The 20,725-nt window shown below is 44.6% G+C and overlaps 1 protein-coding gene and 1 pseudogene across 1 annotated transcript; both read right to left on the bottom strand.

Moving 5' to 3' along the window:
- Positions 1 to 11,442: 11,442 nt before the first annotated feature.
- On the bottom strand, positions 11,443 to 14,423 carry GZMH (granzyme H). The gene is made up of 5 exons (XM_065871183.1): positions 14,370 to 14,423; positions 13,135 to 13,295; positions 12,578 to 12,713; positions 12,119 to 12,376; positions 11,443 to 11,705 (listed from the first exon to the last, which is right to left on the bottom strand). The coding sequence occupies exons 1-5, from the start codon at positions 14,421 to 14,423 to the stop codon at positions 11,529 to 11,531; spliced, it is 786 nt and encodes a 261-aa protein (XP_065727255.1). The 3' UTR covers positions 11,443 to 11,528.
- Positions 14,424 to 17,279: 2,856 nt separating this feature from the next.
- On the bottom strand, positions 17,280 to 19,253 carry LOC136118412 (mast cell protease 3-like; annotated as a pseudogene).
- Positions 19,254 to 20,725: the final 1,472 nt, after the last annotated feature.

Raw genomic sequence — 20,725 nt, 5'->3', positions numbered from 1 at the left:
TCCTTTCCCATGTTAGGGAAGTTTTTGGCTATTATCTCTTTAACTATTTTCTTAGTTCCTTTCTCTCTCTTCTTCTGGGACAAGTATAATGTGAATGTTGGCTTCTTAGACTGTCTTCATCTCTTTTCATTCTTCTTTCTTTATTCTGTTCTGCAACAGTGATTTCCACCAGTCTGTCTTCCATTTCACTTATTCATTCTTCTGCCTTATTTATTCTGTTATTGATTCCTTCTAGTGTATTTTTTTTATTTCAGTTACTGTATTGTATTTTTCAGTTATTGTATTGTATTGTATTATTCATCTCTGTTCTTTAAAGCTTCTAGACCTTTACTAAACATTACTTGTATCCTCTCTGTCTGTGCCTCCATTCTTTTTCCTAGATCTTGGATCATTTTTACTCTCATTACTCTGAAATGTTTTAAAGTTAGATAACCTAACTTCACTTCACTTGATTGTTCTTGTTGGGTTTTATCTTTTCCCTTTGTCTGGATCGTATTTCTATGCCATCTCATTTTGTCTAACTTTCTGTGTTTGTGGTCTCTGTTCCTCAGGCTGCAGGATGGTAATTCCTTTTAGTTCTGGTGTCTGCCCACTGGAGGGTGGAGCTGGGTTTTGTCCCTCTGGTGGGCAGGGCCATGTCAAGGGGTGTGTTTATAGGCAGATCTTGGCTCAGGATGACTTTAGGCAACCTGTCTGCTGATGGGTGGGACTGTATTTCCACCGTTGGGTTGTTTGGCCTGAGGTGTCCCAGGATTGGATTCTGCAGGCTGTTGGGTAGGGCCAGGTCTCTGTGCCAAAATGGCAACCTCTGGGAGATCTCACACCGATGAGTCCCTGGGGTATCTGCCACCAGTGTCCTTGCCCCCACAGTGAGCCACAGCTGATCTCTGCCTCCCCAGGAGACCTTCCAGGACCCACAGGTAGGTCTGACCCAGGCTCTTATGGAGTCACTGTTTTGTCCTGGGTCCTAGTGCATGTGCAACCTTGCATGTGTACTCCAAGAGTGAAGTCTCTGTTTCCCCTAGTCCTGTGGAATTCCTTCATTCAAGCCCCCTGTCCTTCAAAGTCTATTGCTCTTGGGGATCCTCCTCCTGATGGCAGACCCCCAGGCTGGGGATCCAGATGTGGGGCTCAGAAGTTTCACTCCTGTGGGAGAATCTCTGAAATATAATTATTTTCCAGTTTGTGGGTTGCCCACCTGGTGGGTATGGGATTTGATTATATTGTGTAAGTGACCCTCCTGCCATCTCATTGCAGCTTCTTATTTGTCTTTCTGTGTTGAATAATTTTTTTGGTAGGTTTGAGTCTTTTTTGTCAATCATTGTTCAGCAGTTAGTTGTGATTTTGGTGTTTTCTTTTGAGGAGGTAAGATCAAGTCCTTTTACTCCACCATCTTGTCTCTTTTCTTACACGAGTTTTTTTCAATAGTAAATACTACCATACTACACTATCCATGGTTGATTGTATAAGTGAATGCAAAACCACAAAACGGGAAGGCTGACTATAAGTTTTATTTGAATTTTCCACTGGGTGGAGGGTTGATCCCCTTAACCCCTATACTGCTCAAGGGTCAAGTGTCAATAATGAGTCAAAATATAAAGCATAATGGAAAAAAATGAGTTCAAAATGATCAATAATATTACAAATAATTTGTAGTAAAATTTGTCGAGTATGTATGAATAAAAATAAAACGACCATTTAACACTATACCTCAAATTAATTAATTTAAAGAAAAAAACTTTTAGAAGATAGGAGAATTTCTTTATAAACTTGACATTGGGAAAAAATTTAAGATATAAAAAGTACTAACCTTCAGTAATTACAAAGTAAAAATGGATAAATTGATCTATATAAAAAATTTGTTGGGTAAATATGAATAGAGGTGAAATTCTGATTATCAAAGATACTATTAAGATAGTGAAAAGGAAAGCCACAGGGTCGGAGAAGATATTTGCAATAACTGAGAAAGGGTTTCTGTCTAGGAGATATGTGTGTATATGTATAAATCATATCTATGTTATCTTATATGTCATTGGGAAGGCAATAATTTGAAAATATACATTAAATTGACAAATCCGTAAAAATATAAATTAATGAAATGTATCCAAGAAGTTTGAATTTTCATTTAAACAAATAAACTGATTCAGTTTCAAAAACATTCCATCAAGGAGAGCCCCACTCTCATAAAGCTTCACTGAACATCTCTACAAAATAGTCAAAGAACATTATATAATGTCTACTGGAGAGTAGGCACTACTGATCTCTTCTATGGGACTAGCAAAACCTCGATGCCAAACCCAGTGAAGACAATATGGGAAAGGAATATTTCAGGCTAGTATCACGAATATTGAGGTAAGTCAAATCATTCAATAAGGAAAAATATTATCTCAGGACTAATTTGGGTTTAGGAGTAGGTGGCATTTTATTCAAAACCCAATTGCTATAATACAATACATTGGTTGATGAAATGATTATTCAGTTAAAGCAAAACAGAATAAGCAATTTCTGAAGTTTACCCTCATTAATTAAAATTCTAGCAAACTAGAACGAAAAAAAGAATGTCTTTAATTTGATAAAATGTCTCCATAAAAATCCCGAAGCAGGGGCTTCCCTGGTGGCGCAGTGGTTGGGAGTCCGCCTGCTGATGCAGGGGACACGAGTTCGTGCCCTGGCCCGGGGGGATCCCATGTGCCGCAGAGCTGCTGGGCCCGTGAACCATGGCCGCTGGACCTGTGCGTCCAGAGCCTGTGCTCCGCGACGGGAGAGGCCACAGCAGAGAGAGGCCTGCGTACCGCAAAAAAAAAAAAAAAAAAAATCCCCAAGCAATCATTATATGCTAAAACACACAGTGTTTTTGTTTGAGAGCAAAAAAATACAAGGACACATGGATAGCCATAATCACCATTTGTCTTCAGGATTATACTAGAGATTTTACCCAGTGCAGTTAAGCAGGAAATAGAAGTGAAAGGCATAAGGTCAGGAAAAGAAGAAATAAAACTTTGAATATATGAGATATTACAGTGTACACAGAGAATGCTCAAGAACCTGCAGATCAATTATTACAATTAATTAGTTTGACAAATTTGCTGGGCACAAAGTCAACTTAAACTTTAATCATATTTCGATATATACTGTAATACTGTTGGAAAATGAAATTTGAAAAGGTTAGCGTTTAAACCATGAAAATTATCAAGTAACTAAATATAAATCTAAAAAAACATGTATAAGACCTCTTTGGTGAAAATTATAGAATTATATTAAGAAGACCTAAGCTTAGAGATATTCTATGTTCATGTTTGGAAGAGAAAATATTTTTAAAATGTCAGTTCTCCAAAAAGTGATCTATAGATTCATTGCAACCAAGAGGTATTTCATAGAACTTAATTGATTCTAAATAGATGTGGAAAAATCAATGGCCCACATTAGCCAGGACAGTCTTGAAGAATGAGAATACGATGGGAAGTCTTGCTTTAGCAAATGAAGTCATAGTAATGACAATAGTGTGGTATTGATGAGGGCATAGAGACATAGACTAAAGGACAATAAATAGAGATCCCACACAGATATGGACACAGATACACACATATTGAACACTTGGTTTATGATGGAGGTTTTATGGCAGAGAGTGGGTGAAAGACTATTTTCTTTTTCTCTCATCAATAAGCGGTGCTAGGACAATAAATGTCTCTATGGTGTCCTATAAGAACACACATTTATACATGGAAAAAAACCCTGACCCTTATTTCACACCATGCCTAATAATCCATTTTAGGTGGATTATAGATCCAAGTGTGAATAAGTATTTGAAAATATAATGCAACAATATCTTCATGATAGGTAAATATTTTAAATACGTTACATAAAAGTATTAATCCTCAATAAAAGTATTGATGACTTTGACATTAAAATAGAGAGAAACAAAAGCCAGAGGTTAGGGATTAGAGAGAACATTTGGGTGGAGAGGGGATATATGACAGTAGAGAGAGGTATATATGCTTTTATTTTCTGTTTTAATGAAAAAGTATGATATTTGAACAAATAAGACTGTGATACATTTCACAATATCCATAGCTACTTACATCTAGTTCAGACTGTTTTATTACATTTCCATAAGTTACAATTTTTTTCTTCTCTGGGATGTTGGGACATTAGATAGGGTGTTTCCCATATCTTCCCTGGGCTCCAAACACCACCAACAATCCAAATATTCTGGGCAGGCAGTTGCCAGATGGTGCTGGATCACTTCCCCTTCCCTCTTTTGCTGCTTCTTTGGTCAGAAATCAACATAGTTGGTCTTGGCTTTCTAGGAGACCAGTGTACTCCTGAGGCATTCTGGACATCATCAGGGCTGTTTTAACATCACTCTTAGAAGGACATTTTGGAAGCTTCTTGGGGAACTTCTACTGATGAGCTTGTGTTGTCACCACCATTGTCTTTTCACCACATGTGTAAAGAAAGACAAATGAAACGGAAACACAACACTCCAAAATCTATGAGATGCAGGAAAAGCAGTCCTAAGAGGGAATTTAATGCAATACTGGCATTCCTCAAGAAACAAGAAACATCTCAAATAAGCAAAGTAACCTATCATCTAAAGGCATTAAAAAAAAAAAAAAGCCCAAAGTCAGCAGAAGGAAGGAAATAATAAAGATCAGAGAGGAAATAAATAAAATGGAGACAACCAATAATGGAAAAAAAATCTATGAAACCAAGAGCTGATTTTTTTTGAAGGAATAAACAAAATTACTAAACCTTTAGCCATGCTTACCAAGAAGAAAAGAGAGAAGCCCCAAGTAAACAAAATAAGAAATGAAAGAGGAGAAATAACAACTGACATCACAGAGATACAAAAAATCATAAGAGAATACTACAAACATATATGTGTCAACACATTGGTTAGCCTAGAAGAAATGGACAAATTTCTAGAAAGTCACAACCTGCCAAGTCCGAGTCAAGAAGACACAGATAATTTGAACAGACTGATCACTAGTAGTGAAATTGAATGTCTAATTAACAAAACTCCCAGCAAACAAAAGTCCAGGGCCAGATGACTTCACAGGGGAATTCTACCAAACATATAAGTAAGAGCTTATACCTATCCATCTCAAACTATACCAAATAATTAAAGAGGAAGATACACTCCCAAATTCATTGTATGATGGCACCATTACCTTGACACCAAAACCATACAAAGGCACTACAAAAAAAATTAAAGGCCAATATCTTTGAAGAATATAGATTTAAAAATCCTCAACAAAATATTAGCAAACCAAATTCAGCAATATATAAGAAGCATCATACAATGTGATCAAGTTGGATTTATTCCAGGACACAAGGATCATTCAACATTCACAAACCAATCCATGTGATACACCACATTAAAAAAGAACAGATAAAAATCAAATGACCGTTTCAATAGATGCAAAAAAAGCACTTGACAAAATTCAACATCCACTCACGATAAAAACTCCTAGCAAAGTGGGTATACAGGGAACACATCTCAACATAATAAAGGCCATTTATGACAAACTCACAGTCAAGAATGCCCATATATGGGGATATATGTATACTTATAGCTGATTCACTTTGTTGTACAGTAGAAACTAACACAACATTGTAAAGAAATTATACTCCAATAAAGATATAAAAAAAATAAAATTGTATCAGAAAGAATAAAATTAAGGAATAAACTTAACCAAGGAGGTAAAAGACATATAGAAAACTATAAAACATTGATGAGGAAATTGGAGATGATACAAAGAAATGGAAAGGTATCTGGCACTCTTAGATTGGAAGAATTAATATTGTTAAAATGACCTTACTACCCAAACAATCTACAGGCTAATGCAATCCCTATCAAAATACCCATGACATTTTTCAAATAACTAGAAAAAATCATCCTAAAATTCATATGGAACCACAAGAGACCCCAAATTGCCAAAGCAATCTTGAGAAAAAAGAACAAAGCTGGAGTTATCACTCTCTCTGACTTCAGACTGTACTACAAAGCTACAGTAATCCAAACAACATGGTACTGGCATACAAACAGGCACATAGAACAATGGAGTAGAATATACAGCCCATGCACCTACAGTCCATTTAACCTAGGAAATAAACTCATGCACCTATGGCCCATTAATCTACAACAAAAGAGACAAAAGTCTACAATGGAGAAAGACAATCTCTTCAACAAGTGGTGCTGGGAAAACTGGACAGCTACATGTAAAACAATTAGATTAGACACTTCCTCACACCATAAACAAAAATAAACTCAAAATGGTTTAAAGACCTAAATGTAAGACCTGAAACCATAAAACTCCTAGAAGAGAACATAGCCAGAACACTGCCTATTGTAACAATATTTTTTTGGATTTATCTCCTAAGGCAAAAGAAATAGAAACAAAAATAAACAAATGGTACCTAATTAAATGTAAAAGCTTTTGCATAGCAAAGGAAACAAAAGAAACCAAAGAAAAGGCAACCTACAGGATGGAAGAAAATATTTGCAAATGATATGACTGACATAGGGTTAATATCTAAAATATATAAACAGCTCATACAACTCAATATCAAAAAACAAACAACCCAATCAATTAATGGGCAGAAGACCTGAATAGACATTTTTTTCCAAAGAAGACATACAAATGACTAACTGGCACATGAAAAGATGCTCAACATACAAATCAAAACAACAATGAGATATAACCTCATACCTGTCAGAATGGCTATCAACAAAAAGAACACAAATAACAAATGTTGGAGAGGATGTGGAGAAAAGGGGACCCTCCTACAACTGCTGGTGGGAATGTAAGCTGGTGCAGCCACTATGGAAAACAGTATGGACTTTCCTCAAAAATCTAAAAATAGAACTTCCATATGATCCAGTGATTCCATTCCTGGGTATATATCCAGAAAAATAAACAAAAACACTAATTGAAAAAATACATGCACCCCAGTGTTCATAATAGCACTATTTACAATAGCCAAGATACAGAAGCAACCCAAGTGCCAATTAAACAAATGGATAAAGAAGATATGGTATACATATACAGTGGAATATTATTTGGCCATTAAAAACAATGAAATTCTGCCATTTGCAGCAGTGTGGATGGACCTAGAGAATATTATGATTAGTGAAATAAGTTAGAAGACAAATACGATATGATATTTATATGTGGAATCTAAAAAATAGTACAAATGTATGTATATGGAAAGTGGAAACACACTCACAGATATAGAAAACAAACTAGTGGTTACCAAAGGAGAGAGGGAAGCTCGGAGTGGCATTTAGGGGTATGTGATTCAGAGGTACAAACTATTGTGTATAAAATAGATAAGCAACAAGGATATACTGTACAGAACAGGGAATTATAGCCATTATCTTGTAATAACTTTTAATGGAGTATAATTTGTAAAGTACTGAATCACTATGCTATATACCTAAAACAAATATAATAATATAAATCAACTATACTTCAATAAAAAGACATAAAAAAATCTAAAAGCAAAAACAAATAAATGAAAATTTAATTAAATCTGATTTTTCTATAAAAAAATAAGCAGAAAAAAATTTTAGGGCCCATGATCCTTTTAAACAGCAAACAGTAGTAAGCACCGTGGTAGAGAAGATCTGGCAGCTTAGCAAAACCAATTTTCTTTTCTTCCAGGGGGCGTAGGTGAACACCACTGTCCAGTCTACCTTGAGGGTAGGTGTGACTCTGTCACTGTCGCAGGAAATGGGATGTGAATGAAATGCTGTGAGCCTCTTCCAGAGCTGGGCTGTAAACTCTCATGCCTGACCATCTAGTTTCTTCCCTTTCCAGGATTTGACACAGATGAATACAGGGAACTTGGAAGCATCTTTAGGGAACTGAGACTGTGTCTCATAATCTTGGGCTGACCATGTAATTTATTACCCAACTGGGACACTTGAGAGTGGAAGGGGGCACTGCTCAGCAGGAATACTCACTTTGGACTGTACCTGAGCAAGAAATAGACTTCTATTGTTCTAGCCACGAAATGCTAAAGTTTATCTGTTAGAATTGTCAGGGTTATCGTAACTAACAAGTGCCAACTTACTTAAGCCAGCATTTTTCTAACATGGAATGTTTTTAAAAATAAAATTGTTTTACTAATGATAAATTTTAAATAGTGAATAAATTAAAAACAGAAAGAAGAAAAATGTCAGCCTTAATCTCACCATCCAACTGACCACTGTTAATGGATGTATCCATCCAGATTTTTTACATGTGTATTTTTTATAGATGTGATTACAATACTCGCAGTTTTGAATCCTATAGTTCATTCAACAAACATTTTCCTCATTTTATTAAAAAATCTATTAGTGAAGATCATTTTAGAATCTCTTCATATTTAATAAACAGGCATTTAAGTTATCTAAATCATACATAAATGTTGTCGAAAAATTAGATAAGTGGATGTGCAGGAAGAAAGAAAGGCCTAAAAGGAAAATGTATGTATAACAAAAATTGACTGCAGTACATGCTGCTCTTAACCTGCCTTTGACTTAAATCTAATGAACATTCTTTCATGGGGCAATTGTAATTCTATATCATGACTTTAAAGTTGCCATAGTGTTCAAAGCTATGAAACTTCTAAAAAGTAAAACCCCAGTTAGTGTTGGATTAATTAGTTTTTCTAAGATTTGACTTGTGTAGCTTTTTTAGGCATTACCTTCTCCACTTTTCTCGGTGTGGTTGATGGTTACATCAGGCACCTTTTTTCCTTTTTTTTTAAAGATATTTGTGTACAAGGTGTGATAGCGCATTTTCTCAATGTCCATTCTGCATCTCATTATTATCATTTTTGTTGATCCTTCTCAATTATATAAGAAAATTATTGATATTTTAATTTGCATTGATTAATTAGTGACCTTTCACTTGTCCCCAAGTGTTTATTCAGTTTTTTTATGATTTGCCTGTTAATGTTCTTAGCCTAGTTTACTTTCGTTTTCTCAGTTTAGTTTTTGTTCTTTTGTTTTCTTAGCCCAGTTTTCTAGAGCGGTGGATAATGTAGATGGTAATGGCTACATAATATGTAACGTGAATGTGCCATATTTTACCATCTCCCTATTTTGGACATTAATACTGATTCTAATTTGAGATCTATGATTAAATAATGGTGTGATGAACATCAATATGAATAACCCCCCTAAACACACACACACACACACACACACACACACACACACACACACACACACTCTTTAGATCTTATGTAGGTTAAAGTCCTAGAAATAAAAATCACTAGATCAAAGAGAGAAATAATGTAAATATATTTAGATATCATTTTAAGGAAACACATACCATTAAGGGCAGTCCCGGGTTCATGATGCTACAGTCATCATAAGGTAATAGTTTTTCTTCCTAATGTATCTCGTACTATGTCAAGGGCTTCTGTCAGGTGTAAGGGGGAAGAGTGACCCATCAGGCACTGTCCCTCAAAGCCACACACCCTTGCCTGTGGTGGTGGATCTGCCGCTGGCTCTGGTTTACACCCTGGGGTTCCATGGAGCTCTTCATGGCTGACTTTCTGGGCTTTCTACATTCCTTTTGTATGACGGCTTCTCCTAAGAGTGTCATCATTTACTGCCGTGACCTGAAGTTGTCCCTTGTCTCACGCACATCTTACTGTTCGCTCGCTCACCTCCATGCATGTATTCAGCTCTTTTGTCACCTATGCTCTGCTGGCTCCAGGGAAGACTTGGCAGATGGATGTAGGGACTGTCTTGTGTAAAAACTAAGTTTTTATTTGCTTTTCACCCTAGTTTTCAATGTGCTGAGTTTTGCTTTTCATATTCATGCGATTTGTTTTTCTTTTTAGTGAAATTCCTTCTATTTACGATGTTGATCTCACTTTATTCAGTGTTTGTCCAGTTATGGTGAATTTGTTGTGTTCTGTTACATCCAAATGCACTAGTGGTGCTGTTTGAAGGATACAGGATATCTGGGTCACAGTGAACTGTGTTACCCTTTAAGTGTGGCATTTCGTGGATTTGTGGACTGAGGTTCATGCCTCCACGTGTAATATAACTAAAGATCAGGCTGTTCTGGCTGCCTCTCTCCTTCTTCCCTCCCTCCCCTCTGGACATGGACTCCACAGAGCACAGATTGGAAACCCCAGGACCTGTGGGTCACCAAGCCTCTTCCAATTTCACATTGCCCTTGTGGAATCAAACAAGATCATGCCTGTGAAACTCTAATGTGAAATCCAGCTAAAATACAGAGAATTTAATTATTTTCAACACAAGATTTCTTCCAGATTCCAAATACAAGTCCATCTGTGTCAAACTGAACTTCCTAGTGGAAGGAGAGGAACCAGCAGAATTTAGAGGAAATTTCTCATCACTGCAAGTTTCCCAATGGTGGAGACAGAGCCTGTTATGTGCTGGTACAGAGAGAGGTCAACATTTGATCTACTGATGGAGGGCAAAGTGGTACTTTCCCACCCAGCAGCCCTGGGTCCCTCTGGCTCACAAGGCTGCCATAAACTGGTTGTCAGCAGGGAGAGTCAGGGGTCCAAGGCCAGGCCAGGCTGAAAAGGGCTTAGGCTGCTGAGTGACTACACAGGCCTTGGAGGTGGCTGAGCCCCTGGGGGATGCTGGGTTGGATCCAGGGCCTGAGCTGGCCCCACTCAGGTGGGAGATGGGTACTGGCTCCTCTGCTAAGCAGAAGGTACTGGCTGGCAAGTCAGGTTTGGAGGGGACAGTCAAAGGAGGAGAATTCACATGGGGCCCTGGGAACTCTGTTAGGGAGATGAGAGGGAGGCTGGCTCAAAGCAGCATGAGCTGGAAGGGAAAGGAGCTGGTGGCCAGGGCACTCAGATAGAAAACAGGGGCTGGTGTGGGACAGTAGACAGGGAGCAAGGTTGACTGAATCCCGTGTGGAGCCCAGGGCAGAGTGGGGAGATGGGACCCCAGTGAGGCTGCGGGCCATCATGGGAACCTCTCAGCCTCCTAAGCTCTAGACGGTCCTGGTTGTGGGAGAAGCCTGCCCTCACTGGAGAGAGAGGCCCTGGAAACAGGAAACTGAGTGTCCATGGCATGACCCCCTGACCTCCTAGGTCCCTAGAGTTATTCTCCTTCCTCTGACCTGTTCTTTGCTCTGCCAAACTGAAGAAGGGTTGGAGACAGTGGTTGGCTTAGAGAAGGTAAGAAATTTCTAAGACCCAGAGAGGACCATTTTGAGGGAGAGAAGACTGTCGTTTTTAATGGACCTCACTTTAGACTCAGACCTGGCAGAAGGCACCAAAGAGGCATGATTGAGAAATCAATGCGACTCTACACAGACAGCATGGGATTTAGGGAGGACTGAGGGCTGGGGAGAAAGGGGGAAGCAAAACCCAGAACTGACAGCAGAGGGCATCCTGGAGCAGTGTGCTTGCCTATTGAGGCGGTTCAATGAATAAATAGGAATTCAGTCGTAATCACTCTAGAGATCCATTTATTGTGGCCCTGTGATCCCACTGCTAACCCCTATGGGATTCTTGCCGCTGCCCCAGAATGATGGTCAGCAGAGAAGAAGGTCAGTCTCAAGCTGCCGTTCGAGGCGCTTCATTGTTCTCTTTATCCAGGGCAGGAAGTATGAGACCTTGGTGAAGACTCCTGGAGATGTCCCATTTGCTTTTCCATAGGAGAAAATACCCTGGACCACGTTTTTGCACACGAGGGGCCCGCCGGAGTCACCCTGTGGGTAGAGAAAGGAAGGGCTGAGTGGGCCTCCTTCCGGTCCTATCTTCCCTGCCACCACAGGCTGGGTGGTCTCTGTCAGGGGCTGTGAGGAAGATCTGGGCCAGAGGAGGCCTGGTCACCTCCCTCGCTGCTGGGGTCCAGCCTGGCTATGACTGTTCTTTGCAGCTCGACTCAGGTCTACCTTTCTGTCTGTCCTCATAGAAACTCTGGTGATAACACAGCTACGGGATGACTGATCCTTCCTCACCCCCAACCCTGATCCACTCAGGGGAGAGAATTAAATTTTAGTTTAGTGGACCTGGCTGCCCAAGCTCTCAGGCTGAGGATGAGGTTATGGCCTCTCCCCTACCCAAACCTCCCCAAGATCCTCTCCCCAGGGCCTGTGTGCTTAGATGCGAGGAACCTGACCTTGAAGGCAGTCTTCACCTTCCTCGGGTCCCCCACGCAAATCTGGGTGGCCTGGCTGTAATAACCTGGGAAGAGGGATTTGCACACTGGATCCTCCTGCACCGTCAGCTCTGCCTCCTGCAGGGTGGTGGTTGGAGTGCCCACGGCCACCTGCCCCCAGCCAGCCACACTGCACGCCTTTCCTGGCTTCACCCGGACCTTGTCCCTGGGCAGGCTGAGGGGTCTCACAGCTGCAGTCCCCTTGGCCTTTCTCTCCAGCTGAGGGGAAAAGACAAGAGTCCAGCTCAGCCAATGGCCTCTGGGCTTGGGTGCCATGATGAGGCTGCACTGACCACCCCCCTCACCTGAGCCACTGGGACTGGTCAGGCAGCCAGATGAGAGGGAGGAAAGGGACAGGTGGTAGCGGAGGGGAAACGATCTGTCCCCAGGAGGGCCGGAGGAGTGGGGAGGTTTCCTTGCCTGCAGTAACATGATGTCATTGGAGTAGTTCTTAGGATCATAGTCTGGGTGGGGGACGGCTCGTCTCACTGGGATCATCTGCTGGGTCCTCTCCTGTTTCTTGACGTCGTGGGCCCCCAGGGTGACGTTGATTAAACTGCAGAGAGAGCAGAGCAGGAGTGTGGGGACTCTGTGCCCTGTGCTTCTCAATGACATGAGGGCAGGGATCCTGGGAGCTTTCTCAGGCAATACGGCGAAATTACTCTGAGTTTGGATTTTAACTCTGTGCACCCTTTCATCCTCCACTGATGCTTTATCTGACCCGTGTGGGCCCTCGCTTCTCGACCTTGCCTCTTGCTGTCACCTCTGACCCTCTGACCTCAAAACTTACCTGCCCCATTTCTCAGCTTTTCGTCACCCTAGTGCGGCTCTTAAGATGGCTTGTTTGATGAGGTCTTGTGGTCCTGAGTTACCACGATCTCAGGGTGAGGGAGGGGTTCCCCTGGGCTCAGCCCCTGGGGAGGGGCCGGGGTCCCTGTCGGGGTCTCAGGAGGGGTAGGCTGGCTGCTGCCCCTCACCTTCCTCTGCAGTGAGCGGCCGTCAGAACAAAGTCCTTTTGCACGAGGACACCGCCACACCTCTTCCAACTCTCCTTATCCAGAAACTGAACAAACACCATGTAGGGACGGGAGTGGGGCTTGGCCTCGTGGCCCCCGATGATCTCCTCTGAAAGAAAAGGCTGGAAGATGGGGTGATGGGAGAGGTGTGGTCAGGATGGAGGCTCAGGGAGGTGACGGTCAGGTGGGTTGACAGCACCTTGCAGACAGCGGGGGAGAGTCCCCCAGGTTCTCATTGCAGCAGGATAAACTTTTCTGAACCTCAAGCCTCGGAATCTCCCCCTGAGAAAGTGGTCAGTGCTTGTTCTCCAGGTCCTGCATCAGGCACATGTGCGGAGGAGGGCGGGTCTGCCTTCCCGATGGTGGAGGCCCAGAGAATCGTGGACGGGACTCCCTGATGAGCCCTCACTCCCGCTGAGTCTCCGGGACCCCTCTAAGCCTCTGCTAACATCTTGATTTGTGCCATTTTTTAATAATTACCTATGAGCTTATGGAATTGGATTTTCTAAAATCCTCATGTCCTTGGGCCTAACACAACCTAGGATCTCAGTAAATGATTTTTTGGCTGCAAGAGTGAATAGCCTCCAATTAGCTTTAGGCTGAGATTTGGTGGGGATAGTGCTGGTGGGATTCAAGGCCATAGGGGTGGGGGGAGGGTACTGCCAAAGGCAGTGGGGCAGCTGAGGGCCTGGGAGGTGGGGGAGATGGGGCAGAAAATGAGCTGTTTGGGTCCTGGGGCAGAGTCAAGTCGCCCAGAGAGCTTTGGGTGCTGTCATCTGGCCACTTCTGATCAATCACCCCCTGGGTTCCTCTCCTGGGCAGGAGTGAGGGGTGGAGGGTACTGAGAAATTTCGTTGGTTCTTAAGCTGGGTCCACTGACAATTCCTATACTATAGTGGATTCACTTGAGCTGCCTATTCCTGGGTTGAAGTGAGGGATTTTAATTACCTGTGTTTTGCAGCTTCACATCCTCTGCCAAATACACAACCCATTTTCCCTGCTGGTGAGAGAGCAGCCAAGACCCACCCTCCCTTTCTGCCATCCATCCTCGCTGAGTGACTGTGCAGCATTGAAATTGTTAGTCTGGGTTTGGGATGGGAGCTGGGGTTGAGAAAGCTGAGCTGGGCAGAAGGGTCAGGACTACAGTAGGTTTAGTGAGATGGGCTCTGGCCTCAAGAATGGGGATTGTCACTCACCAGTCCCAGCCCGGTGGGCAGAAGAAAGGCCATTAGGAGCAGGAGAGGCTGCATCTTCCCCGAAGTTCTGCCCAGGTTGGAGCTGCTGGTGCTTCTTCCTTCCAGACACAAAACACAGGGGAAGGAAGGAGGGCAGGCTCAGTTCACACACAGACCTCCCAGACTTGTGCGCCCCCGCCGAGCCGGGTGTCAGCATGCCACGTGGTCATCCACGTTCTCTGCCGTGGGTTAAGTGAGAACGACACTGTCACCACACTTGTACTCCCACCGCTGAGTCACAAAGCCAGAAGAAAGATCAAGAAAGTGAAGGCTGTGGTTCAACCAGCACAGGGGCTGGGTCCCAGAAACCCCTCAGTGACTGAATCAAGAATATCTTCATTTTTCGACTCTTGGTTCTTTTTCGATTCTGGTGAAATCCTGAATAATTACTCAATAGGCTAGGTCCTATTGTGTAATACGAGAGACACAGCTCCTGCCTCTGAGAGGCTGGCTGTCAGCTGGAGTAGACCTAGAATCTGTGGGTAGAGAATAAGATGGCAAGGACTATGGTGAGGGGGTTCTGCTTGGTGCCATTGTGAGGTAGAGGCTGGACTTGCTTTAGGAGCAGATAGACCTGGACCACCCAAGTACCCCACGCAGCAACCCCATTTCTTATGTTGCCACCATCCCAGTCTCATATTTTTGAAGTGTTTAGAATTGCTTCTTTAAATGTAAACATTCTGCAACAAAGAGAGCTTTTCCATTTTTTTTTTTTTGGTGGTTTTTTGTTTCTGTGTGTGTTTTTTAAAAATTAATTAATTAATTAATTGCTTTTAGCTGTGTTGGGTCTTCATTGCTGCACCCGGACTTTCTCTAGTTGTGGTGAGCAGGGGCTACTCTTCGTTGCAGCGTGCGGGCTTCTCATTGCAGAGGCTTCTCTTGTTGCAGAGCACGGGCTGTAGGCATGTGGGCTTCAGTAGTTGTGGCATGTGGGCTCAGTAGTTGTGGCTCATGGGCTCTAGAGCGCAGGCTCAGTAGTTGTGGTGCACAGGCTTAGTTGCTCTGCAGCATGTGGGATCTTCCCGGGCCAGGGCTCGAACCCGTGTCCCCTGCATTGGCAGGTGGATTCTTAACCACTGTGCCACTGGGTAAGTCCAAGAGAGCTTTTCTTATCCCACAATCTTGAACAAAATTCCTGGACTTGATATTCACTTGACCAAAACAAACCGTCACTGGGTCCATTGGAAGTGAGTGACTGATTGGGTTGTGCTGAGGTGTTTGGCACCCCTCGAGCTGAGATGGGGGCTGTCCCACTCAAATCAGGGTGCCTGTGAGTGGGGAGGGGATTCCTCTATAGAAATGCTTCTTACTGGTGTGCACTGAAGGGGAAACGGATGCCGGTCATCCTAATAATTACTACCCACTAAGTATTCTCTGTCCAGAGAACCACGTCTCTGATGGCCCTGGGCATAGTAATCCTAAACATTTGCAGATGATCCCACCACTCTCACCAGTATGAGGACAGAAGGGAGAGTGATGGCAGGGAAGGCATGAGGAGTTCTCAGCCACCCAACCCCAAGTCAGTTGAAGAAACAGCATTCTATGGACTTATAAAAAAAGAGGGGAACGAAACATGCCTAAGCCTGAATGATGATTATCTTGGGATGGTGGAATTCTTGGTAATTTTAATTTTCTTACTTATATGTTCTGTATTTAATTGTCTTTCTATGATGAATATGTTAGTTTCTATGATAAATATATGTTACTTTTATACCCAAAACGCATTTTGCCAGAGATGAAGCTCACTCACCATGCAAACATTCAGCCAACCAGTTCTTCTCTTCAGCCCAGCCATCTCTAAGCTGCATGTTTTAAAAATGAGGTTGCTTTTCTGAATATGTTCTTATATTAAAAATTCAGGGGCTTCCCTGGTGGCGCAGTGGTTGAGAGTCCGCCTGCCGATGTAGGGGACACGGGTTCGTGCCCCGGTCCGGGAAGATCCCACATGCCGCGGAGCGGCTGGACCCGTGAGCCATGGCCGCTGAGCCTGCGCGTCCGGAGTCTGTGCTCCACAACGGGAGAGGCCACAGCAGTGAGAAGCCCGCGTACCACAAAAAAAAAAAAAAAAAAAAAAAAGATGGAAGAGCGCCTTCAAGGTCACTTTGGGCTGAGGGAGGATGTGCCGTCAGGACACCAGAGGTTGCACAGGGTCCTGGGCTCAGGACTCCAGGACAGAGCTGCGACAGGCACTTGAGCTGGGCCTGGGAATACTGAAGGCCCTCCTGAAATTCTCTCAGCCTTCGGAGCTCTGGCTGCTCTGATGTGGAGAGGGAACTCTGCATGGGGAGCACTACACATTTCTAAAGCCTCCCCACATTTCTGTTTCTGGGGTTGAGAAGTGCCCCCCTCAACCCCAGAGCTTCTCAGGTGGTCCTCCTTCCAAATCTGGATTCTCCTATGTTGCCACATTGGCACTGGGATAGGGTGGGGCAGGGGAGTGGGTGTGGGTTAGGAGGAGGGCATATGGATGCGATAAGAGGGTCCTTGAGAAGAGGGTCGTGTTCTCCTGAGGAGGTGTCTCCCTTTTCTGATGGAGCCCGCAGTCAGCCTGGCAGGGGGAGCTGGCACTGGGGACGAGAGACTGGAGGGAGCTGGCTGTCAGTGCAGCAGGAATTTTTATTCTAGAGCTGGAAGGGTGAGTGGTGTGTTGGAGGGGGAAGCCCATAACAGATCAGAAATGTGAACGACGGTTGCCACACACAGTAGGTGCCTAACGAGTGTGCTTGAGTGAATAAAATAGGAATCAATGATTTCTGCTCAAGAGATGAAAGTTTATTAAGTTCCAGGCAGTCCCCCCTTCACCCCCTTTTGGCCCAGTGCCATTCTGACCTCTATCCCAGAGGAGATGGAGGGATCCATCCCAGGGGCACGTTAGTCTGGTCCCTGCAGTTTATAGTAGCTCATTGTTTTTTGGATCCAGTACAGAAAGCTCGAGACTCTGGTGTAGACATTTGGAGGTGTCCCATTCTCTTCTCCAAAGGAGATGATGCCCTGGGCCATGCCGTTACACACAAGGGGGCCCCCAGAGGCGCCCTGTGGACAGAGAGAGGAAGAGCTGAGCCGGATCTTCTTCAGGTGTGGTCCTTTGCGCCGCCCCAGGGTGGATGGTCTCTGTTGGGGGCCCTGGCTGATATCAGGGGCTGCTGGTCCTGAGGATTCAGCCTGGCCTTGACAATCTCCCCTTCTCCTCCCCAAGGAAGCCTCTGCCCATATGTGGTGGTGGGACAGTCTCCATGCCCCCAGGGAAACAGGACAGAGACTGGATAGGAGAAAAGGCTGGGGACACAGGGATATGATTAGTTCCCACTGCCCTGGACCCTCACAGCTTGGCTGTGCCCAGGGCTTTGCATGGATAACGCTGGGGATCTCACCGAAAAAGAACCCTTCCTCTTTCTTGGGTTCCCTACATATCTGGGTAGTGGTGTTGTAATCTTTGTAGTGAGAGATGCATTCCTCATCCCTTTGGACTTCAAGGTCTACCGCCTACAGTTTCTCTGCCATGGGATTGTTCATGCCCAGGTGCCCCCAGCCAGCCACACTGCACACCATCCCTGGCTTCGCCAGCTCCCTCCTCCAGGGCAGCCTGATGGGGCTCACAGCGGCGGTCAGGTAGGCCTTCCTCCTCAGCTGAAGGCAGAGGAAATGCATTCTAACCTACTTTTGGCCCACAGAGGCCTCAGGGACAGTTATGGGGTTGCCTCCCTCACTGCCCTGGGACAACTGAAGGGGTCATGCCGGAAGGAGGGACAGGAATGAGGTCATGGGGGATTCAAAACCCAGGTATGAAAGTGTGCAAGAACCAGTGTGGCTACGTGCCCTACCTGCAGTAACATGATAGCATTGACCCACTTATTATGATCATAGCCTGGGTGGGGGATGGCTCTTCTCACTGGGAAGACCTGCTGGGTCCTCTCCTGCTGGTAGATGTTGTGGTCCCTCAGGGTGACGTTGATTGAGCTGCCCCGAGAGCAGAGAGGGAGGTGGAGTTGCAGGAAATACAGGCCAGGAGATGTGAGGAAAGAGCACAGCTTGGGACAGGGTGGGACTGGAGGGGAGAAAGTTCTAGGTATGGGACCTGGGGCTGAGCTTCTCTGTGCTGCCTGCTTCCTGGCAGCCTGGGCTGGGTGCAAGTTCCTGGAGTCCACTTAGGGTGTTCAGTCCTGCACAGAGCTTGACCGTCTCTAAGGAAATCCAGGAATTTCTCACATCTGCACTCTGGACTCCAGGGTGCAACCTCAGCTTCCTTCCATCCCACCTTTGATCAGTCCCTTCTCTTCACGGGCCACTCACATTGACCTGTTCCTCTCTCCCCAAAGCTCACCTGTCCTCTGAAGAGCTCTCCTATGTTACTTGGTGGCCCAGGTCTGCAGTCCCTGAGAAGAGGGTTCCCTGTGAGGGGTCTACAGAGGGGTGAGGGCCCAGGTGTTGCTCCTCACCTTCCCCAGCAGTGAGCTGCTGTCAGCATGAAGTCCTCATGCACAAGGAGACCCCCCACTGATGAAACTTTTCTTTGAACCATGGTACTCAAGAAACGCCATGTAGGGATGAGAGTGAGGCTTGGCCTCATGGCCCCGATGATTTTGCCTGAAAGAAAGATTGCAGTCTGCCCGCTGTGCTCATGGAGCCAAAGCCTGGAGAGGGGAGATGGGAGCAGATCTGCTGGTCTTTGAGGGAATTTGACCAGAGTTCAGAAAGTTCCTGGAGATGGACCAGAGCCAGGATATGTATGAGTGTAGCACCTGAGCAGGGTTTCTCCAGTGCAGGATGGGACTGGACCTCTGACAGTGGGGACAGTCACTTACCTGCCTCCCCACTGGGGGACAGAAGAAGGGCCAGCAGGAGCATCTCTCCAGGAAGGCTGCCCAGATCTGAGTCGCCGCTGCTTCCTTCTGGTCCTTTAACCCTGGGGGTCCCCTCTGGTGTTGTGACCTTTATCAAGTGAGGTTTTTCTGATAGTCTCACAGCTCTGTCTGATCAAGTCCTGGGGTCTGAGTGGAGCATGAACTACCAGTCACCACGGGAGGACCCGTAGCTCTCAGCTCAGCGCCACCACAACAGCAGAAAACAAGAAAGGCAGCTCCAAGTAGGGGTAGTTGGAGATGCTGTATCAGCCAGTAGCAGGTCCCTGAGCCCTAGCAGCCTGGGTCTCAGGATGATAGATTCAAGAATATCTTAATTTTCGTCGTTCTCTTTAGATCACCAGGGTGATTGTGTATTGAGACCTCTTTTTGTGTGAGACTGTGGGAAGCATTGGAGATAACATCTCTTGCTTCTGGTGGAGGAGACAAGCTGTCATGATCAGACAAGGATGGTGAGATCCTTGGTATGGGATGGACAGAATGGTGTGAGAGTGATGCTGAAGAGGGCTTATTCCAGTTATAAAGAACTGAGTGGTTTAAGAACAGCAGCGACATTGCTTTTACCCACAGATCTGCGTTTTGGTCAGGGTACAGTGTGGATAGCATCCCTCTGTTCCCCTTGGTGTCAGGGAGGCTTGAATCCTGGAAGCTGAATCATCTGAAGGCCCACTCACACCTACCCAGTGGTTAGTGCTTGCTGTTCACTGGGCCCGTTGGTTTCTCTTCACAAGGTCCCCTCAAGTAGTCTCAGTTCATGGGATTGTTTGGCTCCCTCACAACACAGTGGTGGGCTTCCCCAGAATGAGCGTCTGCTAAAAAAAGAATGAGCCAGGCAGAAGCATCTATTCTACCATATTCCACTAACTGAAACATCAAGAGCCCCCACCAGATTAAAAAGGAAGGGTCATAGACCCCACCTCCCAGCAGGAGGAGCGTTGCCGTCATGTAAGGAGAACGTGTGGGATGGGAGATACACAACGGCAGTCATAGCAAAGCAGAACCTGCCACACTGCTTTAGGGGTCTGGAGAGTTAGTCAGAGCCATTGAAACCACTGATCGGTCTAAGCCTAGGTCAGTGCCTTTGGGTAGGTTGGGGTCTGCTCTGTCCAACCCACGTGCACTGAGAATGGAAGAAGTTTGCCTGTCCCCAGAGTTACTCTTTTTAATGAATTACTGATACCGTGTGAAGTGAGAATGGATGCCAGGGAGCCAAAGCAGAATACCCACACCACTATCCAGAGAATTGCATTCTGATGTCCCTGTACCATTTGCTAAACAAATTATCCTGATCAGGTCCCCATAATGGAAAAGAAGGAGAGAGTCATGGAATTGAAAACATTGTTGGTTCTAAATATCTTGATCCCAAGTCTCTTAAAAAGCAACAAAACCTTAAAGAAACAAAGCACACTCTCAGTAGGGATTCTGGCAGGGGAGCCACAGTAAATGAGAGCGTGGTGT

This window comes from Phocoena phocoena, chromosome 2 (genome assembly GCF_963924675.1).
Source record: "Phocoena phocoena chromosome 2, mPhoPho1.1, whole genome shotgun sequence".
NCBI lineage: Eukaryota > Metazoa > Chordata > Mammalia > Artiodactyla > Phocoenidae > Phocoena > Phocoena phocoena.
Note: the sequence above shows the minus strand (reverse complement) of the source record. Positions and strands in the feature narration are given on the sequence as shown.